General features: G+C 50.9%; 3 protein-coding genes and 2 non-coding genes across 5 annotated transcripts; 1 reads left to right on the top strand and 4 right to left on the bottom strand.

Moving 5' to 3' along the window:
• The first annotated feature begins 25 nt into the window (after positions 1-25).
• Positions 26-6,448, top strand: PHKG1 (phosphorylase kinase catalytic subunit gamma 1). The gene is made up of 10 exons (XM_015646345.1): positions 26-67; positions 1,742-1,875; positions 2,157-2,332; positions 2,624-2,678; positions 3,307-3,372; positions 3,537-3,700; positions 4,206-4,296; positions 5,054-5,207; positions 5,294-5,419; positions 6,138-6,448. The coding sequence occupies exons 2-10, from the start codon at positions 1,793-1,795 to the stop codon at positions 6,387-6,389; spliced, it is 1,167 nt and encodes a 388-aa protein (XP_015501831.1). The 5' UTR covers positions 26-67; positions 1,742-1,792; the 3' UTR covers positions 6,390-6,448.
• Positions 6,449-7,108: 660 nt separating this feature from the next.
• SUMF2 (sulfatase modifying factor 2) lies at positions 7,109-11,301 on the bottom strand. The gene is made up of 9 exons (XM_015646348.3): positions 11,193-11,301; positions 10,834-10,990; positions 9,904-10,018; positions 9,401-9,445; positions 9,049-9,199; positions 8,736-8,791; positions 8,266-8,350; positions 7,683-7,842; positions 7,109-7,311 (listed from the first exon to the last, which is right to left on the bottom strand). The coding sequence occupies exons 1-9, from the start codon at positions 11,248-11,250 to the stop codon at positions 7,206-7,208; spliced, it is 933 nt and encodes a 310-aa protein (XP_015501834.1). The 5' UTR covers positions 11,251-11,301; the 3' UTR covers positions 7,109-7,205.
• Positions 11,302-11,895: 594 nt separating this feature from the next.
• On the bottom strand, positions 11,896-17,737 carry CCT6A (chaperonin containing TCP1 subunit 6A). The gene is made up of 14 exons (XM_015646344.2): positions 17,539-17,737; positions 17,189-17,252; positions 16,696-16,830; positions 15,959-16,132; positions 15,721-15,824; positions 15,022-15,132; positions 14,375-14,534; positions 14,075-14,157; positions 13,707-13,803; positions 13,311-13,458; positions 12,929-13,062; positions 12,710-12,812; positions 12,365-12,437; positions 11,896-12,215 (listed from the first exon to the last, which is right to left on the bottom strand). Exons 1-14 carry the CDS (start codon positions 17,670-17,672, stop codon positions 12,143-12,145), a joined length of 1,593 nt encoding a protein of 530 aa, XP_015501830.1. The 5' UTR covers positions 17,673-17,737; the 3' UTR covers positions 11,896-12,142.
• Positions 15,248-15,384, bottom strand: LOC117245314. Its single transcript, XR_004499913.1, has one exon. It is a non-coding gene; the product is annotated as a small nucleolar RNA SNORA15 (small nucleolar RNA).
• LOC117245315 lies at positions 16,251-16,382 on the bottom strand. Its single transcript, XR_004499914.1, has one exon. It is a non-coding gene; the product is annotated as a small nucleolar RNA SNORA22 (small nucleolar RNA).
• Positions 17,738-18,608: the final 871 nt, after the last annotated feature.

The raw sequence follows: 18,608 nt of genomic DNA, 5'->3' as shown, positions 1-18,608 counted from the left end.
TCCCGGCGGCTCCCGGCGGCTCCCGGCGGCTGCAGGCCCGGGCCCGGCCCGGCGCTGCCCCAGCGAGGTGAGGAGCCGGCGGCGCTGAGGGGAGGGTGTGTGAGGGGGGGTCCTGCCCCGGAAAACTCCCGTGCTCAGCGTTCTTTGTCTCCGGGTCGGGAGCAGGAGCACCCCGGGGCTGAGGGAGAGGGGCCGCGTTCCCTACCGGCCTAACAGCTTGCTTTTTCTTGAGCTTTGCGGGTTTATCCCAGTGGATATTTGAATATCTTTGTCCTCCTCAGAGACCCCCCCGATCCCCTCGTTTGGCAGCTGCGGGTGGGGGGCGATGCCCAGCGCCTCACCCTCAGGGTTCCTGCGGGCAGAAAATCCCCTCACGACCCCCCTTGCACTCTGCTGATGAACCCAGGGTAGCCCGTAAGAGCCCTGCACCGGCTGCTTGTATAATTTTATATGTGTTTTAAACAATCTCCCGGGTTCTTCCCGCCCAGGAGAAGGCAGCACGCAGATTCCAGGCAGTGCTCCCCAGCCTCCAGCCCTTCCCCACAACACCACCCCCCATGACCTGGATTTTCAAAAATAATCAGTTTTTGGTTACCCCCCCCCCCCCAGCTTAGAGATATTTTATTTTCCCTACTTCCTGGTCCTGCCTGTCTTCTGTGATTTCAGCTTGGTTTGGCGTTACTCACAGTATTTCCAACTAAGATTTTGTAAGTTAATTTCATGGCTGTTTAGAAATGCTCCAGCCCATGTTAGACATCCCTGGCAGCAGCAGCCAGACACCCAAAACACCACTTTGGTCCTTAAAACCAGGTCAGGACAGATACACGTTACTAATGAGATTTAAATGTACTTAGAGCTGCCAGTGCCTTGGCAGAGTTATTGAGAAGAGAGCAAATCTCACAGAACTGGGGATCTCCTGCCCACCTCTGTCCCCTCCCCAGAAACAGTCATCCCAAAGGGACAATTTTGCTGCTCAGGATTGTAAGAACTGCTTTCCATCCTAACTGCTTGCACTCCGTGTATGGGCACAGAAACAAGCTGACTAAAAACCCCTCCAAGCCTGAAATAGGAAAAAGAAATGGGACAAGAGCCTTTCAGGAGCTGGGGAGGCTGCTGGCAGCCGCACAGGAGTGGCTGAGGGAGCTCTTTCAGCTGCTGTCCTCACGCTGGCTCAGCTCCCACTGTCCCCAGTCCCTCTGTCCCCACCTGCACCCTGACCCACCCAGCCCCTCTCGCTGCTTCACTGACCCTCACCACCTCTTTTTCCTCCTCAGTCCCTTTTTTATTCCTTTTAAACACTGTTTTCCCTCCTTATTCTCAGCCAAAGATGACATTTTAATCTTAATCATAAGGAAGAGAAAAACAATGGGGGCAGATTCCAGGTTCCCTGTGGGGTGGTGTTAGTGTGGGGTGGTGTTTCTGGAGGCTGCTGCTGTGAGCTGGGCACAGGGAAGGGATGAGATTTTGGGATGCTGCAGCATTTCCCAAAGTGTTGGCTGGTTCTGCCCTTGGGGACAGCCAGGCTATGAGGGAATCCAGTGGGGTTTCTCCTGTTCCCAGAGGGATCTCCACAGCATCCCAAAGGCAAAGCTTGGCTTTTCCAAGCAGCAAAATACCCCCTTTGGTTGGTCCAGGATCTTCCTTCTCTTCTTTCCTCCTCAATGTTTTTATTTCCAGAAGGGATTGATGATCACAGCTCTGGGGGAAGTGAGTGCCCATCCTCACTCTTTTTTCCTTGCAGCCCCTTTCTGCCCTCAGACAAGTCCAGAGTGCTGCCTGACAGGAGCCAGAGATGACCAAGGAAGAAGATCTACCAGACTGGAACTCATCCAAGGAGTTTTATGAAAAATATGAGCCGAAGGAGGTTTTGGGCAGGTAAAGCTTTATTTTTGGCAAGCGACTTGTTTTGGTTGCACGTCCTCCAGTGCCAGATAGGAACAGTGTTCCCTGGGAATCTGATACAAACAGGGCCCACAGCAGCATGGGGCTAAAAATAGCATGGAACAGCACTTTCCATCAGCTCAAAACCTTCTGTCCCACCGAGACAGGGCGACAGAGCGAGACCCGCTGGTGCATGAAAATCCCAGCCAGCCCAGGTGCCGGTGGCTGGGCAGGCAGGGATGGAACCCCCCTTTTGTCCCTGTTGTCCCTGGCAGGGGGGTGAGCAGCGTGGTCCGGCGGTGCATCCACAAAACCACCAGGCAGGAATACGCCGTGAAGATCATCGACATCACGGCAGGGAACATCTCCCCCAAGGAGGTGCAGGAGCTGCGGGAAGCCACCACGAAGGAGATCGACATCCTCCGCAAGGTCTCGGGCCACCCCAACGTCAGTAAGTCAGGCCTTGAGCATCCAGTCAAGGGGAATTTCTGCCCTGTTTGTTCCTCAGGGTGTCCCCAGGAAGGGTTTTTGGGGTGAAATCCCTGGATGATGCCAGGCACCAGCTCAGAGCATTGTTTGCTCTCCCTCCACACAAACACCCCAGCAGTGCCCCCCATGTTATCTCCCAACCACAACCCTTGTGAAGATCAGCTCCTCATTAACTCAATTAGGAGCTTAATCAGATTTTGAGTTCATTGATGGACAGGAACACTGTGCTCACAGCCCCTGTGCTTTATTGCAGTCCAGCTGAAGGACAGCTATGAATCCAGCACCTTCTTCTTCTTGGTGTTTGACCTGTAAGTACCAGCTGGCTCAGCACCCTGGGCCCACTCCCTCTCTGCAGATTGGTCCCAGCTTTTTATGGCCCAAAAATGGCAAAGTGGAGGGGAGAAGCAGCCCTAAAGGTAGAATCAAGCCCCAATTACTGCAAGCTCATTGCAGCTCTGCTGCCAGTACTGTTTCCCCTCTGTCAGCGGCTCAGCACTGCTCGGGTTTCCCTGTAACCTTTGGTGGGAGCTGTCATGCATCCCCAAGGGTTATTTATATGCTCAGTGGGACCAGGGTGTCTGCAAAGCCACAATTCCCGATGCCAGGGCAGTGCAGTGGATGTCAGAGGAGTGGGATGGCACTGGGAGAGCCCCATCCCTGCCCCATCTTTTGGTGGTTGGACTCGGTGATCTTAAAGATCTTCTCCAGCCTTAACAATTCTGTGTTTCTATCCAAAACCTGCCCTCTCTGGGCACAGTTTCTTCTCCTCCCGCCTGATATTTTACTGAAATATATAAAGCCATTTTTACCCCTTTTTATGGAAGTTATTTTGGGCTATTAAGGGGCACAGACCCCTGACTGATCCTCCCCAGGAACTCAGGGCTGGTTTTCTGTTGCAGCTCAGCCTCTGCCTGACTCTGTTTCCCCTCTGTGCAGGATGAAGAGAGGGGAGCTCTTTGACTACCTCACTGAGAAAGTCACCTTGAGCGAGAAGGAAACCAGGTAAGGGCAGGTGCAGAGGGGTGAAAATCACCTTGCAAGTGCAGAGTGTGTGACCTTGCAGCCCGCACAGCACCCTGGGCTGTGTCTTTGTGCACTGTCCCTGTCCCCGGGGTTGTGGTGCCAGTGGGTATTTGGGATTGGGAATGAGCAGTCCCCATCCCCAGGAAGATCATGCGAGCGCTGCTGGAAGTGATCCAGTACCTGCACTCCATCAACATTGTCCACCGGGACCTGAAGCCGGAGAACATCCTGCTGGATGATGACATGAACATCAAGCTGACTGATTTTGGTTTCTCCTGCCAGCTGAACGAGAATGAGAAGCTCAAAGGTAGGGGGCTGGCGAGGTTGGGGGGATGCTGGGCTGGTGAGATTTTCCAGCCCCACTCTCTCCTTGTCACCAGTCTCACCTGGGGGAGCAAACTGGTGCTGTTTGGCTGCTTTTGCAGTCCTCACACACAAGTTCTGCCTGCACACAACCTCTACACCTCTCTCCTTGCCATGGAAACATTGCTGCTCTTTAGGAAAACTATCCTAATCCATTCCACTTCTTTTTTCCTCCAGCTGATCCCCATTACCTCATCCACTTACTGCCCAGCATTATTTCCCTCAGCTCCTACATGCCAAGACCCACATGTCCAACAACAGGCATCCCCTCCCACAACCATCCATAAAATTTTCTTTGCTCACTTTTTAGCCACAGTAATTCACAAAGTCACCAGTGAGATGCACACAGGTTGCAGTTCATCTCTGTGAGCACCATCCCTGCAAAGATCCCACCACGGGCTGCCTGGGGCAGGTGGGAATGGCACTGCCCTGTGTCACTGTCCCCACAGAGATCTGTGGCACTCCTGGCTACCTGGCCCCCGAGATCCTGCAGTGCTCCATGGATGATGAGCACCAAGGCTACGGGAAGGAGGTGGATATGTGAGTGAGAAGCTGTTCCCTAATCACACACAGGGGTGGTTTGAGGCACAGCCAGAATTGTGCCGATGGGGACCTGTTTGTGTGTTTGGAAAGAATGAAATGATGCACCAAAAGCCAATATTGGTGGTTGTGAGGGGCTCTCTGGGTGTCCAGGGGGCTGTGCACAGAGCAGGGGGAGAGGCAGCCTGGAGACAAGCCCATCTCTCTGCTTTGCCCCATTGTGTGAGGGGAAGCAAAAATTTCTGCTCATAAAAGTCAGTGTAGGCTGAGCTCTAGGACATGGGGGATTTAAACACACCTTGTGCAGCCCCTGAGAGAGCAGCCAGCTCAGGGCAGCCCATGAGCTCTGCAGGGACTTTGCCACCACCTTTGGTGGCTTCAGGCTGCAGTGGTCAGAGTTGTGACACACACCAGAGCATTTCATCCCCTTTCCAGTTTGAGCCAGGACAGCTGGCACTGCACTGCCTGAGCTGTGCCTGAGGGCATCCAGCCTGGCTGGCATCACCAAAGCCCCACTCCTTTCCCTAAAAACTCTGCAAGGATCAAATACTCCATCTCAAAGCATCCTCCTGCAGCACCCAGGGAGCAGCTCCCCACCAGCTCAGCTCAGAGCCCCCCTCCCCAGACACACACAGGGCATTTCCCTGCTGGTTTTCCAGGGAGGCAAAGGCAGGTGTGGCCAGCCCTGGGGTGCAGGGCCAGCTGGGTGCCCAGGGGTGGCACAGGGTGCTGGAGGCTCGGTGTGGGCTGCCCACAGGTGGAGCACCGGGGTGATCATGTACACCCTGCTGGCCGGCTCGCCGCCCTTCTGGCACCGCAAGCAGATGCTGATGCTGCGCATGATCATGAACGGCGATTACCAGTTCGGCTCCCCGGAGTGGGACGACCGCTCCGACACCGTCAAGGACCTGGTTGGTGCTTGGGCTGGGAAAACTTGGAGTGGAGGGGGTGTTGCAGAGCCCTGGGATAGCCCAGATTGAGCGGGTGTCCTGTGCAGATCTCGCGGTTCCTGGTGGTGGACCCGCGGCAGCGATACACGGCGGGCGAGGCGCTGGCACACCCCTTCTTCCAGCAGTACGACGTGGAGGAGGTCCGGCACTTCAGCCCCTTCCGCAAATTCAAGGTGGGAATGAGGCTGGGAGCTGCAGGAGCCAGCAGTGGGATGGGTTACTGGGGACTGGGTAAGGCTGGTGGGACTGGGTTTTGGGAGATTTGGCAGTCTGGGTGCAGACCAGGCGCTCCCTCACGGCAGGGAGTTAAGGGAGAAACGGCCTCTCACCTCCAAAAACATTGAAAGAGCTGGAGAGTTCAGCCTGGAGAAGGCTCCAAGGAGACTTCAGAGCCTCTTCCATTGCCTAAGAGGCTCCAAGAGAGCTGGAGAGGGGCTTTGGACAAAGGATGGAGTGACAGGGCAAAGGGGAATGACTTCCCACTGCCAGAGGGCAGGGTTAGATGGGACAGTGGGAAGAAATTCTTGGCTGTGAGGGTGGTCAGGCCCTGGCAGAAGTTTCCCAGAGAAGCTGTGGCTGCACCATCCCTGGAGGTGTCCAAGGCCAGGTGAGACAGGGCTTGTAGCAACCTGGGATAGTGTAAGGTGTCCCTGCCCATGGCAGGGGGTGGAGTAAAATGGGCTTTAAGTTCCCTTTTAACTCAAACCGTGCTGTGATTCTGTGATTCCCTGGCATGGAGCCCAACCCTTGCCAGCCCCACAGGAACTAAACTGTGCCAGGCACTGAGCTCCCTCCTGACTCCCCCACGTGCACTGGGACCACCCCATTGTGGGAATTCCCTTGAATGCCAGGCTGTTGTGGGAATTGCTCTGAATGTTCCCTGTGCCACAGGTGATCTGCCTGACCGTCCTGGCCTCGGTGAGGATTTACTACCAGTACCGGCTGGCGAAGTCGGTGACCAGGGAGCTGGTGGTCAGGGACCCCTACGCCCTCAAACCCGTCCGCAAGCTCATCGACGCCTGTGCCTTCCGCACCTACCGCCACTGGGTGAAGAAAGGGGAGGCCCAGAACAGAGCTGCCCTCTTTGAGAACACCTGCAAGGCCATCCTGCTCACCCTGGCAGCCGAGGAGGGGCTGTTCTGATCCCTGCCCCAGCTCCTGGTTTGGCTCACAGTAGGCGAGTAAAATCTTGGAAAACAAAACGGTGATTTCTGGGGTTTTTAAATTTTCTTTCGCTGGGCTCAGGACTGGTGCAAATACAAACCCAGCAAATAATTTGCTCCAGAGCCAGAACCAGCTGCAGCTCTCCATGGGAAAGGCTCAGCCCTCAGGCACCTGCAGTGGCTTTTTGGGACAGTCAGAGGTGGATGAGAGATCCCTGAGCAGTGTTCTTGCCCACCCTTGTGGCACCAGGTTTGGTGCAGAGCTCGTGCACAGAGAGTTTGTGCTGGTTGTAACTCCTGGGAGAGCTGGGGCACTGGTTTATATCATCTGTCACACACATCATTTTGTCACTGCTCAAATGCCTTGTTTTACTTCTGGGAAGGCTCAGCACTGCCCCAAAGCTGGGACTTCCCAAGGGAGTGGGGACTTATTATAACTGCCCTTTCCAAGGATGTGTTCCCATCACCTCCCCCCTGACAGCCCCACACTGTTGGTCACAGGGGGCTGTGGGTGTCCCCTCTCTGGGGCTGGAGGTCAGAGCAGCTCTGGCCACCCATGCTTTACCCTCTGCTTTACACGGACAGCAACAGGAGAGCTGCAGTATCTCCCACACCAAAAGGACACTAAAGACAAACCCCCCTTCCTGCCATCCCAATCACTGCTCCCACCCAGACATCCCAGCCCTGAAAAGGTTGAAATTAATTTTAAAAACAACTGGGGTTTAATGGAAGTGACAGCTGGGGGTTACTGTTGATCTCCACAGGAGAAAACGCCTCAGGTGTTTCCAGTGAGCCCTCAGAGCTCGGGTTTGCTCCGACTTTTCCAGGTTGGGACGGGCGGGATGTCGGCAGCGCAGCGGAAGCTGAGGTTGTCAGAGGCAGAGTCTGGTGTGTTCCCCATCCTCACAGGGAAAAAAACACCCAAAAATTAGGGATCCATCCTAGTTAACACATATCCCTAATATGTTACAACACTCACAACCCTGATGTGTTGCTTACAACCCTAATGTGACCTGCTAGAACAGCCTAGAAACATCTTCCACTTCCCCTGAATAACTTAAAGCATTTAATTATTAATACCTGCTGGAAAACACATGATTTCAGAAGTATTTAGGAATGGATTTTGTAGCAGGGGTGTTTTAGCCATATTTTTAGTGTGCTCTGCCAACTGCTTCTCAAAAAAGTTGTGTAAGAACAAAAAAACATCTTTTGAAATAAAACCAACCCAGAGAAAATCCTTCTGCAGCAGCACCTGGGCTTTGGCCAGACCTACCTGGTGGTGACACGAGCTCTGTGGTTTGCAGAGCCATCTGCAGTGTCAATCCATGAGGCCCCTCTCAGCACCTGCATGTTCTGAGCCCTGGATGCCCTTCCTGGAGCCAGGAATTCTGATGCTGTCCATTCCCAGGTGTTTCCCAGTAGGTCATAGAGCCCTGAGAGGGTTTTGTGTCAGAATTAAGAGAGCAGGTGTGCAAGAGCTGCAAATTTGGTGTATGGAAAGGGGCACAGCATTCAAAGCATCATTCAAATTCCTCACTGCATTTCAAACTTCAATGTGTCATCATTTCCCACGTGCATGAGGACATGGCAGCCAGACAATGTCCTTGGAATTTTTGTTACATCCCACTGAGTGGCAAAATATCCCAATTTTAATTGAAAGGAGGTGGTTTGGTGCCTAAAGTGCAGCAGGTGCACCTCAGCCAACTCCAGCACCAACCATCGATGCTTTTCCTGGGCTCACTTACTCTACTCCAGATCCCACACATCTGAAACCCTGCCCCGCTCCAGGATTTGATAATTAACATTAATTTAGGAAGCAGATGCCATCCCCAAAGCAGGCTGAGGGTGCTCTGTACCGTAGCTGTTCTGGGCAGGGAAGGCCGTCACCGGGGAGACGCCGTGGTAGCCGTCCTCAGCCGTGTCCCCCTGAGGGAAATCACCCTGGGGGAACAGAGATCACTCCCAGCAAAGATCCCACCCAGAAACAACCCCAAATCCTGCTCTCCACGGGGCTGTGCCACACTTCAAGTAGGCAAATAACTCTCTGGTGTGAATTTATGCTGGTCAAGAGAGATCAACCACCTGAAGTTGTCCCAGGTTCCCTCTTCAAACAAATCTATGCAGGAATTTTTAGAAGCAGTAAAATCCTGGTTTCCCAGGGAAGATTAGCTGAGCCTGACAAAAACACTCTGGGGGTGTTTTTACAACCCCCAGGAGCTCCATTTCAGTACCCACAGTGTTTCCCAGGACACCTTCACTCAGTGGCTGAGTGAGGCCCCACCCTGAGGAGAGCCCAGCATGGATGGGATGATTTTTAGGATCTTACCTGCCACAGGTTTGTACGGTTTGGCTGGAATTTGTTTCCCCAGGGATACATCCTTTCTGCCAGGGAGGAAAAGACACTTGTTAGCCCTGGGTCACTCCAACCAGGCTTTTAGGATTATCCTTTTCTGCTCAGCTTGAGATACTGAGGTTTTATTAAATTACTCTATTAATTATTATTACACTCTCAGGCCAAAAGAGGTGGTTCAAACCCCGCCAGATTAACATCTGAAAATATCCCTGGAGGGAGGATAACTGGGGTGGAACTAACACCATGCCATGCCTGGTTTGGGGAAGCTCAGAGTTTTGCTACATACGCTCCAGTCCTCCCCTGGCAGCGAATTCCCACTCCTCCTCCGACGGGAGCCGCTTCCCTTTCCAGGCACAGAAGGCCTGAGCATCGTTCCAGCTCACGTGCAGCACTGGGTAATCCAGCCTGTCCTTTATGCTGGAGCCAGGGCCTGAGGGCTGGGAGGGATTGAAGCAGATTTGGATTAATTTTATATAATTTTCATTACAAAGGGAATAAGGGTGGGAGAGATGAAAGGATGGGAAATGTTTTTTTCACCTATTTTTGGTCAATAAGGTTCAGCACACACAACACACGAGCTCCCAGCATGGGGAGGATTTTACCACACCAGGGTTTTACCACACCAGGGTTTTACTCACCTGTCTCCAAAATGCCTTCTCAATGGGCAGCCACCACGGGGCTGACTGGGGAAAGAAATGACACCAGATTAAAGGTGAACTGGTGACACCTGGACTGGTGACACCATCCCACAGCAGGGTGTGTTAATCTGGGAAATGCTGCAGTTTGAGCTGGGTTATCACAGACATTTGGATGCTGCTTTCCCACAGAGCAGAGGCATCTGCTTTTAAAAGTGAAAATAGATCAAGAGGCTCATGCTGTTCAGTTTTTCTATTTTAAAGTTGGATTACTGAAGTACTTTGAAACACATTTTACTTCCAGCTCCCAGGAGTCCAGACTGACAGCTCACAGAGCATGGAAACAGAGGAGCACATGAATCAATCCCAGCTCAATCCTGCTGAGGTTCAAAAGCAAAACAACCCCAGACTAAAGAAAAACCTCTGAGAACAGCCAGGCTCTGCAAAGAGGCAGCTGCTCCTCAGTGGAAAAGCAACACCAAACTTATCATAGGATTCAGATTTACCTCCAGTTTTTGGGTGACTTTTTTTTTCAGCTCTTCAGGTACGAAATCCTCAAAGACAAAGCTCCAGCCATATGCTTCTGCTTCTGTTTTGTATTTCTTTTCTCTAACAAACTCCCTGGCATAAATACAATATGCTCTGGGTAAGAGTTCTTTAAGCTCTGCCTTACAAATCTGCTCGTGCAACGAGTTCAGAGCAAGGCAAAAGGTACAAAACTTACAGACCACCCCCAGCTCCAGATGGTTTGATTTAGGTTTAACAGATAAAACAGTCCAGTGTGCATCTTTGCACAGATTTGATACTTTTTATATTACCTGTTAGGTAAACTCAGCTTGCACTCTCAGGTTTCCATAATTGCAGAGAGAAAAAAAATCCTTTAAAAGCCAATAAAACCTGTGGCTGCTGTTGGTGGGAGAAGGAGAGAGGAAGAAAAATGGAAGAAGAGAGGGGAAGAATAGGGAGAGGAAAGGGAAAGGAGAAGTCACCATCTCTGGATGTGTTTAAAAAAAGACTGGATGTGGCAGTCGGTGCCATGGTTTAGTGGAGGTGTTAGAGCATGGGTTGGACACGATGATCTTGAAGATGTCTTCCAACCTGGTGATTCTGTGTGTGAAAAAGAGAGGAAGAAGAGAGGAGGAGGAAGAAGAGGAGAAGAGGAGGAGAAAAAAAGGAGAAGGAGGAAAAAGGAGAAGATTAGAAAGAGAAGAAAGAAAGAGGGGGAAAAGGACAAAAAAAATGAAATAAAATATGTTTGCAAGCTACACTGCTAAGATGGTTCAGATTGCACCTGTGGGAGTGACTTACTATTGTCACACGCATTTTTATTCCAGTGAGCACCGAAGCATTGGCTTTCAGGAAGCAGCCCCAGAACAGCTGGCACCACAGCTGTCCCTGTCCCCTGCCCACAGCCGCCTGAGGCTCGGCGGGCTCACCTGAAGTCCCTGTTTGTCACCGGGTGTTTGTCGAGAGCAAACGGCTTCACTGTCACCTCCCTGACCGGCCCCTCCTCGCCGCTCCTCTGCGGGGAGCTGGATCCCATCTGGAAGCTGCCTCCGGGCAGCTGCACCATGCTCCCATCCTCTCCGAGCGCTGCAAAGGGAGAAATTCAGTACAAGTTTCATTTTTAAACATCAGCGAGGCGCAGCTACTGACGGGATACCCCTGCGTGTGCTGCAAGGCGTGACAGCGCCTGGTGTCTGTACGGCTCAAAGCATTCCAAATCGCATTTTCGGGAAGGGAGCGATCCCCGGCTGCGGGAGCAGCAGGGGGGATGGATCCCGGGGGCTCTCACCGCGCTGAGCCCCCAGCAGCCCGCAGCACAGCAGCACCAGCCCCGCCGCCCTGCCCATCCCGGAGCCGCGGGCCCGATCCGGAGCTGCTGCGGGCTCGGGAAGCGCTTCCGGGGCAGCCGCGCTGCAGGGAAAGGATTTGTGTCACTGCCCGGCTGCACACGGGGTTAGAGCTGCCTGGCACCGTGCTTTCCCCACAAAGGGGTTTTTATTGGTGTTTGCGGGAGTTTGGGTTTGTTTTTTCTTTTTTAAGGTTTCGTTTATGGTCACGGAGCATCGCGTGTGACAGGGGAAGGAGATTGCTCTTAACACAAATCATTCCAGAGGGCAGGAGCCTGTTCTCCTGCCACAAACCCACCCAAAGCTCTGCCTAGACCTGCTCTGGCACTCATTGTCCAGAAATACTTTAATGTAGAAGCACCAGTGTTAAAAATCCACCCCTTTAGACAGCTCCTTCAGCCCCCTTCAAACCATTCTGCACTATTCACAATCAAGTACAAAAACTATTTAAGTGATTGCCTTAATCCAACTTTTTTTAATTTATTTTTTATTTACTGAACAAATTCCAGACCTGATCCCACCCTGTTCCCAGAGTATCTCGTGAGCAGTAATTTCACAAAATTACCCTAAGAAGGACTCAGGAATGCAGCCCCCCACTGCAGAATGTTCTGGAGGGCTTGAAGGGTGAAAAACAAACAGCCAAAGCACAGAACAGAACAGTTTATTGGGCAAAAATGGAAAGCAACTGCAGCCACACAGTTCAGTGAAATAAAAAATAACTCCTTTTTAGAGCCAAATCTTTGATTAAGTTGCTGAGATTTTGGGTGGCCCTGCTACCAAAGGGGCTGCCCCTCACAGCAGAGTGACTTCTGGTGCTGGGACACCCACCACAGCCAAGGACAGGGCCCTGGGGTGGATTCCTTGGAGAATTTCCACAGGGAGCAGCTCCAGCTCAGCCTTTCAGGGAGGACATCCCAGCTCTCATGATTTCATCCACCAGGAGAATGTTACTGGCAATCACCGTGCTGGAAACAGGGAAACAGCAAAGAAATATTGTTACAATTGCCAAAGAGCTTCATTTTTGTGTTTCTAGACACCTTCCTGTACATGGGATCTCCAGTTCTACATCACTTAAACACACACAGAGTTAGAAGTTAAACACTGCCAGCCTTACCATGAATGAAGCAGCTGCTTTTTGACATTGTAATTATCCCAGATTCCAGCTGCTGCAGCCACCATTGGCTCCCCTGCAACAGAAGTGAGGCAGCCTTTAAACAACCAGTTCACACAGAGACTTTCTGCTGGCTGACATCTGATACAAGTCACTGCATCCAGCCCTGTGCTTTATCCTCTAAAAACCTCGTATCAGAACACACTCAGCTACAGCAGCCTGACTGCCAAGGCTTCTGTGCAGCTTTTTATCAATAAAGGTAAAACTTCCTGCATTCAGAGCACTCTGCTCTTCAGAGCTGAGCCAGGTTCTTACGGGAGCATCACCCTGGGGCTGAGGAGTCCTTACCAGTGTTGAGATCAACCCCAGTGAGCTGCCCCGACTCCATGTGCTCTGTCTGGACCTTCACCAGCGTCTCCTGGGGGTCGTAACCCGAGTTCTGAGCAAGCACCTGGCACAGAACAGAGGGACTGGCTTCATTTTGCTGATTACAGAGCCCTCCAGCAGAAAAAGCAGTGAGTCTGTGTGTGCTCTAAAGCTACTTTATCACCCAGGAACTCCTTTTACCTTAGGAATGATGAGCAGAGCATCAGCAAAAGCCTGAACTCCGAGCTGGGCTCTTCCTTTCACGTTGGGTTTGTGTTTCACAAGAGCATTGGCTACTGCCACCTCCAGTGCCCCTGCTCCTGGCACCACACATCCTGCAAGGGAAAAACACCTGTTCCAGTTTAAACAGCTCATTTTTAGTGCAGTTTGGTCTCTTCCCTCCATATCCTGCACCTGAACAGGTGAGTACTTAACCTGAGTATCAACCACAGAACTATAAAATCACCTCACACTGAGCTCAGGCTTGGACTGGAGCAGGAAGCAAAGGAGCTGATGATACAGAATTCCCTAAGTTTGAGATGAGTTTCCACAGGTCCTGTGGATTAACAGGGAGGGGACTCACCATCCTCGATGGCGTTTTTCACAGCCCGCAGCCCATCCCTCACTGCATCCTTGATCTGGGTGAGCGTGTGGTTGTTGGGGCCCCTGATGAGCAGGGTCACCGAGCGGGGGTTCTCACACTTCTCAATGAAGGTGTACTTCTCCTCTCCCTGTGGAAAACGGGGTCATGTTTGCCTGTCAGCCTCTTGCTTCAGCAGTGTGTACACAAATTAATAAACTGGATGCTTTCAGGCTCAGTTCTGCACTGACAGCACTTCAAGAAATAATGAGAAGCAGCAGAACTTTATTTCAATTTTCTCGGTCTCTGACAGGAGCAAACATCCAGACAGATGTTCACATGCAAGTGGATTTTAAGTATTTTATTTCAGTACTCCAGCTTTACTTTTCAAACACTCACCAGGGTGTACTCATAGATAAGCCCTGCGTGTCCCAGGCAGTCAGGAGTGAGATCCTCCACAGAATTCATGGCAGTGCCACCGCAGGCCAGGGTCAATCTGACAGAGAACAGGCACAGCTCAGCTTTGTGTTCAATAAAACCCAAAGTTACTGATAATAAGTGCATTATTTCAGCATGCAGAGCCTAGTTTGGTTTTGTTGGAACAGTTTGGTTTTGTTCATGGAAGAGCTCTTAAAAAAACTAACTTGTAGAATTAAGGCTCCTCTGTTGAAGTGGAATTTTAGTCTTTGAAGATGGATTTAAGTCAAACTCAGTGTCTCACTTTGCAAGAGCAGGTTATTGTACCCTCTCCTCTCCCCAAAACTGACCTTTCCATGTTCCTCCTTTTAGCTCTCCTCAAAGCAACTATTCCTTCTTTGGCAAGGGCATCCAAGGAAAACGGGTCAATTCCCTGGAAACAGAAAGTGACCATCAGCATAAGGACAAAGCTGAAAACACCTTCTCTCACCCTGACACTAATAAATTCTTCCTCAAGGCTCAAAGATCTCAGGTAGGAACTGTACATTATATTCAGAAGTATCAGCCTAAATTTAGCTAATTCTGTACCAGGTGAGTCACACAAGGAAGTCAGCACTTCAAATAATCTTTAGTTATGCTTTTCATCTCACCTTCTGGTTGATCACAACAAATCCTTTGTCTGAGTCGCCACAGACTTTTTTTTTCAATTCTATGATTTTTTTGACTCTGTCTTCAATGAACTTCCTTTCTGCTTTCACCAACTTCTCCCTCTCCTCAGCACTTTTGTAGAAGAATCCAGAGCTCACCTCTCTGAAGGGGAGAAAGACCCACATAAAAGGGGTGAGAAAACTTCCTCTCTGCAGTAGAAATAAATTTGAGCATAAAGAATGGGCCTTGCAGTAACATTCTAAAGAATTCAACCCAATTCTAAAGAAATCAACCCAAACCAAACCAGTCCTCCCAACACTGCTGTTCCTGCTCTCCAGTTCAGAGCTTTTCCACTTCAAAAAATAAGGCAGACACTTGAAGATGAGAAAACTCTCAAGTGTATTAATGTGTTTGCTCTAGGATATCAGATTATGCCCAAAAAGGGAAGGACTTTCAACCTTTCTATGATTACACAACAAAATAAAAACAAAATAAAGTGAAGCTCTGCCTCTCAGAGATTTTTCCATGCACCACCTTTCCCAAAAGGGTTGCAGAAGGGACATCACCTTTCACCTTCACAGCCTTGGTTGGTATTTAAGCACACTTTAAATAAAAGTCCTTGGGACACGAGCATTTGCTGTGTACTCACGTTTTCTCATACTCCAGAGACACATTGCAGGTAAGAACAAAAGCATCTTCCACTCTTTTCTTCATGTCAGGGTGGCGAGCTCCATGATCCAGAACCAGCCCCCTGATCAGCCTGCAGGATTAAAAACCACTCTGGCTGTCAACGGACACAAATCCAGGATTTCATGGAGAGAATGGAACTGGTCCAACCCAAACTGCCGGGCACTCGTGCTGGCACTGAACATGGATGATGTGTTCCCCTTCCAAGGGCATGCCCCTTCCCATAAAAAAGCACACCAGGCACAGTGGAAAAAAGGAATTTGCTCTGGCATGGTGTCTGACTGCATCAGCTACTGAGGAAAGCTAGTGCAGAATTCATCCATGCACTGAGGGAAACAGAAATCCTATGGAATATCCAATCCCAGTTTCCATTTATCAAGTGCTGCTTTGTATTTAACAGATGCCAACCTAAAGCATCATCAAGCCACAGACACTAAGAAATAAAGAGTATTTATCCAACATCATTAAGCCAGTGTTGTTCTTTACTATTTGATAAATTTATCAAGGAATCAAGTCCAGTGACTGAGAAACTTCTGGAAAGATATTTTTGGCTGTAATCTGTATTTCAACTTTTCCAGTGGGAGCTTTAGGACACCGTAAAGAGAAACCAAAACCCCTCAGGGCCCCATTAAACTGAAATTCAAGGACGCTCCTGACTTACGTTGTGTCTGTTTCTGATTTGTGCTTCATCTCCATGATTTCCACCATGTACAGGTCAATGGGCTCACCTGGTTTTCTGACTGTCAGGACAGAATCTACCACAGCCTGCAACACAGGGGAGGAAAACATCAATCTTGCAAAGTGCAAGCTCACATCTTTCACACTTCAAATTATCATCCCAGCACGTTCATAAGCTGGATCTCTTCACACAAAGAGGCACAGGGGACAGGGACACTCACCTCTGTCAGGATGTCAGCAAGCTCAGCATGGACTTTAGTGCGGAGGGATGTCCTGGCAACATCGATGAGGGTCTCCCTGTCCATCTCCTTGGACACTTTGACCTGCTCCAAAACCTCAAGTGCTTTTTCCTTGGCAATCTCAAATCCTTCTGCTACTATTCTAGGGTGCAAACCCTAAGGCAAGAGAAATCATTGGACAATGGAAGACAAAATGGTCCTTTTTCCACAAACAGAACCAGTGTTTTCAACATTCCATGGAATAGCAAAACACAGGGAGTATGCTACACAAGCCAGGTGTTCTGTCCTTCTGAATACATATAAAAGGAATGCAAATCCTTCCAATGCAGAGGAAAAGTACAGATTAATTTAGCACAGAACTGAAACCAAGGGAACTACAAAGCACACTTGGGTGTTCGCTGTGCAATATCCATGTTTACCTGCCCTCAGGGAGGAGCTCCTTTTTAACACTGGAAGTGTTTTGACTCACGCTAAACAAAGTAACAGCAGGTATCACACAACACCTTAAAGGCTACAGTATCCACAATAAGTCAGTTTGATTCTGAACAAGTTTTAAGTCCTCTCTTCTAGCTTTTCCCCCTTTTTACAACTTCTCAGTTTTAGCAGAACAATGTATTTATGCTCCACTCCCATTAAACATTTTAAAAAATACAAAACACTGAGGGGTCTCAGTGGAGGTTTTAACTTGCCCACCTACAAATGAAACACTTCAAACATACCTCAGAAATATAAAGATCTGCCTGCTTTAGGAGCTCTCCAATGATGAGGACATTCGAGGTGGTGCCATCTCCAGTGATGTCATCTTGTGCTGTTGCTACTTTTGCTATCAAGGAGGCTGTGGGGTGTTGGATTTGCTAGACAAAAATAAGAAGCTGAGCAGTTAAGTTTCACTGCAGTGGTACAGCAAACAAAAATCTGATATCAGCTAAGAAAGAATTGAAGGTGATGTTCTAATGGTTTACCTTAATTGGTTTGCTACTCCTTTGGCTGGTTATTTTATTCATTCTTATGGTACCGTTTTTATTTTTAATATTTTTTTTGTTAAAAATACAGTATTACCTTAACCTGCACTTACTTCTTTACTCTTCTCCCAAGGGACATTTTGCTTTCAATAGGTAAGGGTGGGTGGGGCAGCGGGGGACGCGATTCTCCATTACCCAAAAGGCGTTCGTCCCTCCCTAAATCCCCTTGCGAGGACCGGCCCCAGCTCACCATTTCCTGCAGCAGCACGTTGCCATCTTTGGTCAGTTTGATGTCTCCGGACCCCGACACGAGCCTGCGGGCGGCACGGGCCGGGTGAGCAGCGCCCCGGCCCCAACACACGTGTGAGGCCGCGGGCCCGCCCGGCTCCTTCCCCATCCATTCATCCATCCGTCCACCCCGGCCCCGAAACACGCGCGGGGCCGCGCTGCTCCCTCCCCATCCCTCCGCCACTCACCCCGCCCGCCTCCGCCTTTGTTCCCCTCCCCACATCCCGGCCCTCCGCCGCTTCCCCTCACGCCTCCCTCAGCCGCGCTCCCCCCCAACCCCACCCGCGGCGAGAGGCGCGGGTGCTCCCTCACATCTTCATGGTGCCCTTGGGCCCCAGGTTGGTTCTCAGCACGTCCTGCAGCCCGCGGGCCGCGCTGATGTTGACGGCCAGCGCGGCCTGAGCACGGGCTACCTCGGCCTTGGGGTTGAGCGCCTTCACCGCCATGACTGCGCTCCGCTCTGCGCCGCGCCGGGCGGGGCAGCGTGGCCCCGCCTCCCGCCCGCCCCTTCTAGAACACTCCGGGCTCACCCATTGGTCCCCCGGAGCGATGCCGCATTTTTATTGGCTAGAATACCTGTCGCTTATCTCAGGTGCTCCCGCCGCTGAGGCGTTCCGGCTTCTCATTGGTTCGATGGAGCGCCAGCGGTGCTCTCATTGGCTACAGTGCCTGTCACTCCGCTCAGTCCCGCCCCCGTCCCGCCGCTGAGGGGCGGGCATGGCGCCGCCCTCAGACCGGGCTGTGGGGGGTGAGGAGCGGTGCGGGGAGGGATGGTCCGTGCTTAATCCGCCCTCTCATGTGACGGACACCCCCAGCAGCTCCGCAGAACCTTGAGAATAAATAATTAAACCCCGTGATTTCACATTAGACCGATAGAATTAATAGTTAAGTGGACTGGATTAATAATCAATGGTTCTTGGTTAAATTCGGGGTTGAGGTTAATCAAAACACGTCTTCTTATAACACGCAAGCTGAAGTTTAGGGCACCAGCGCTTCCATAGCCTTCAGTGCACCCCCCGTACCCTGGGCTTTCCTGGGCTGAATCCCTCCCAGAAGTTCTGAGGGTAGGGATGGTCCCTCCCAAGGCCACGCCGAGGTTTCGTGTAGAATAAAACCAGAAATATTGTCAAGACAATCTTGATGTGTGCTGAAACGTTTCTTCTACGTGGCCTGTCAGGGCTCACTCCTGGAAACAGTTAAATATTTATGTATTTGGACTCTGAAACAGAGGGATGAGTGCGTTTCCCTGGAGAGGAGCCTGAGAAGAAGCTCCTGCCACAGTCCCTCACATCCCTGCGGGCACTGATTGCACCAGGTTTGGATCCCAAATTGCTCCATCTGGGCTTGTGCCCTCAAACACCCACTGGAGCATACGGCAACAC

This window comes from Parus major, chromosome 19 (genome assembly GCF_001522545.3).
Source record: "Parus major isolate Abel chromosome 19, Parus_major1.1, whole genome shotgun sequence".
NCBI classification, from domain to species: domain Eukaryota; kingdom Metazoa; phylum Chordata; class Aves; order Passeriformes; family Paridae; genus Parus; species Parus major.
Note: the sequence above shows the minus strand (reverse complement) of the source record. Positions and strands in the feature narration are given on the sequence as shown.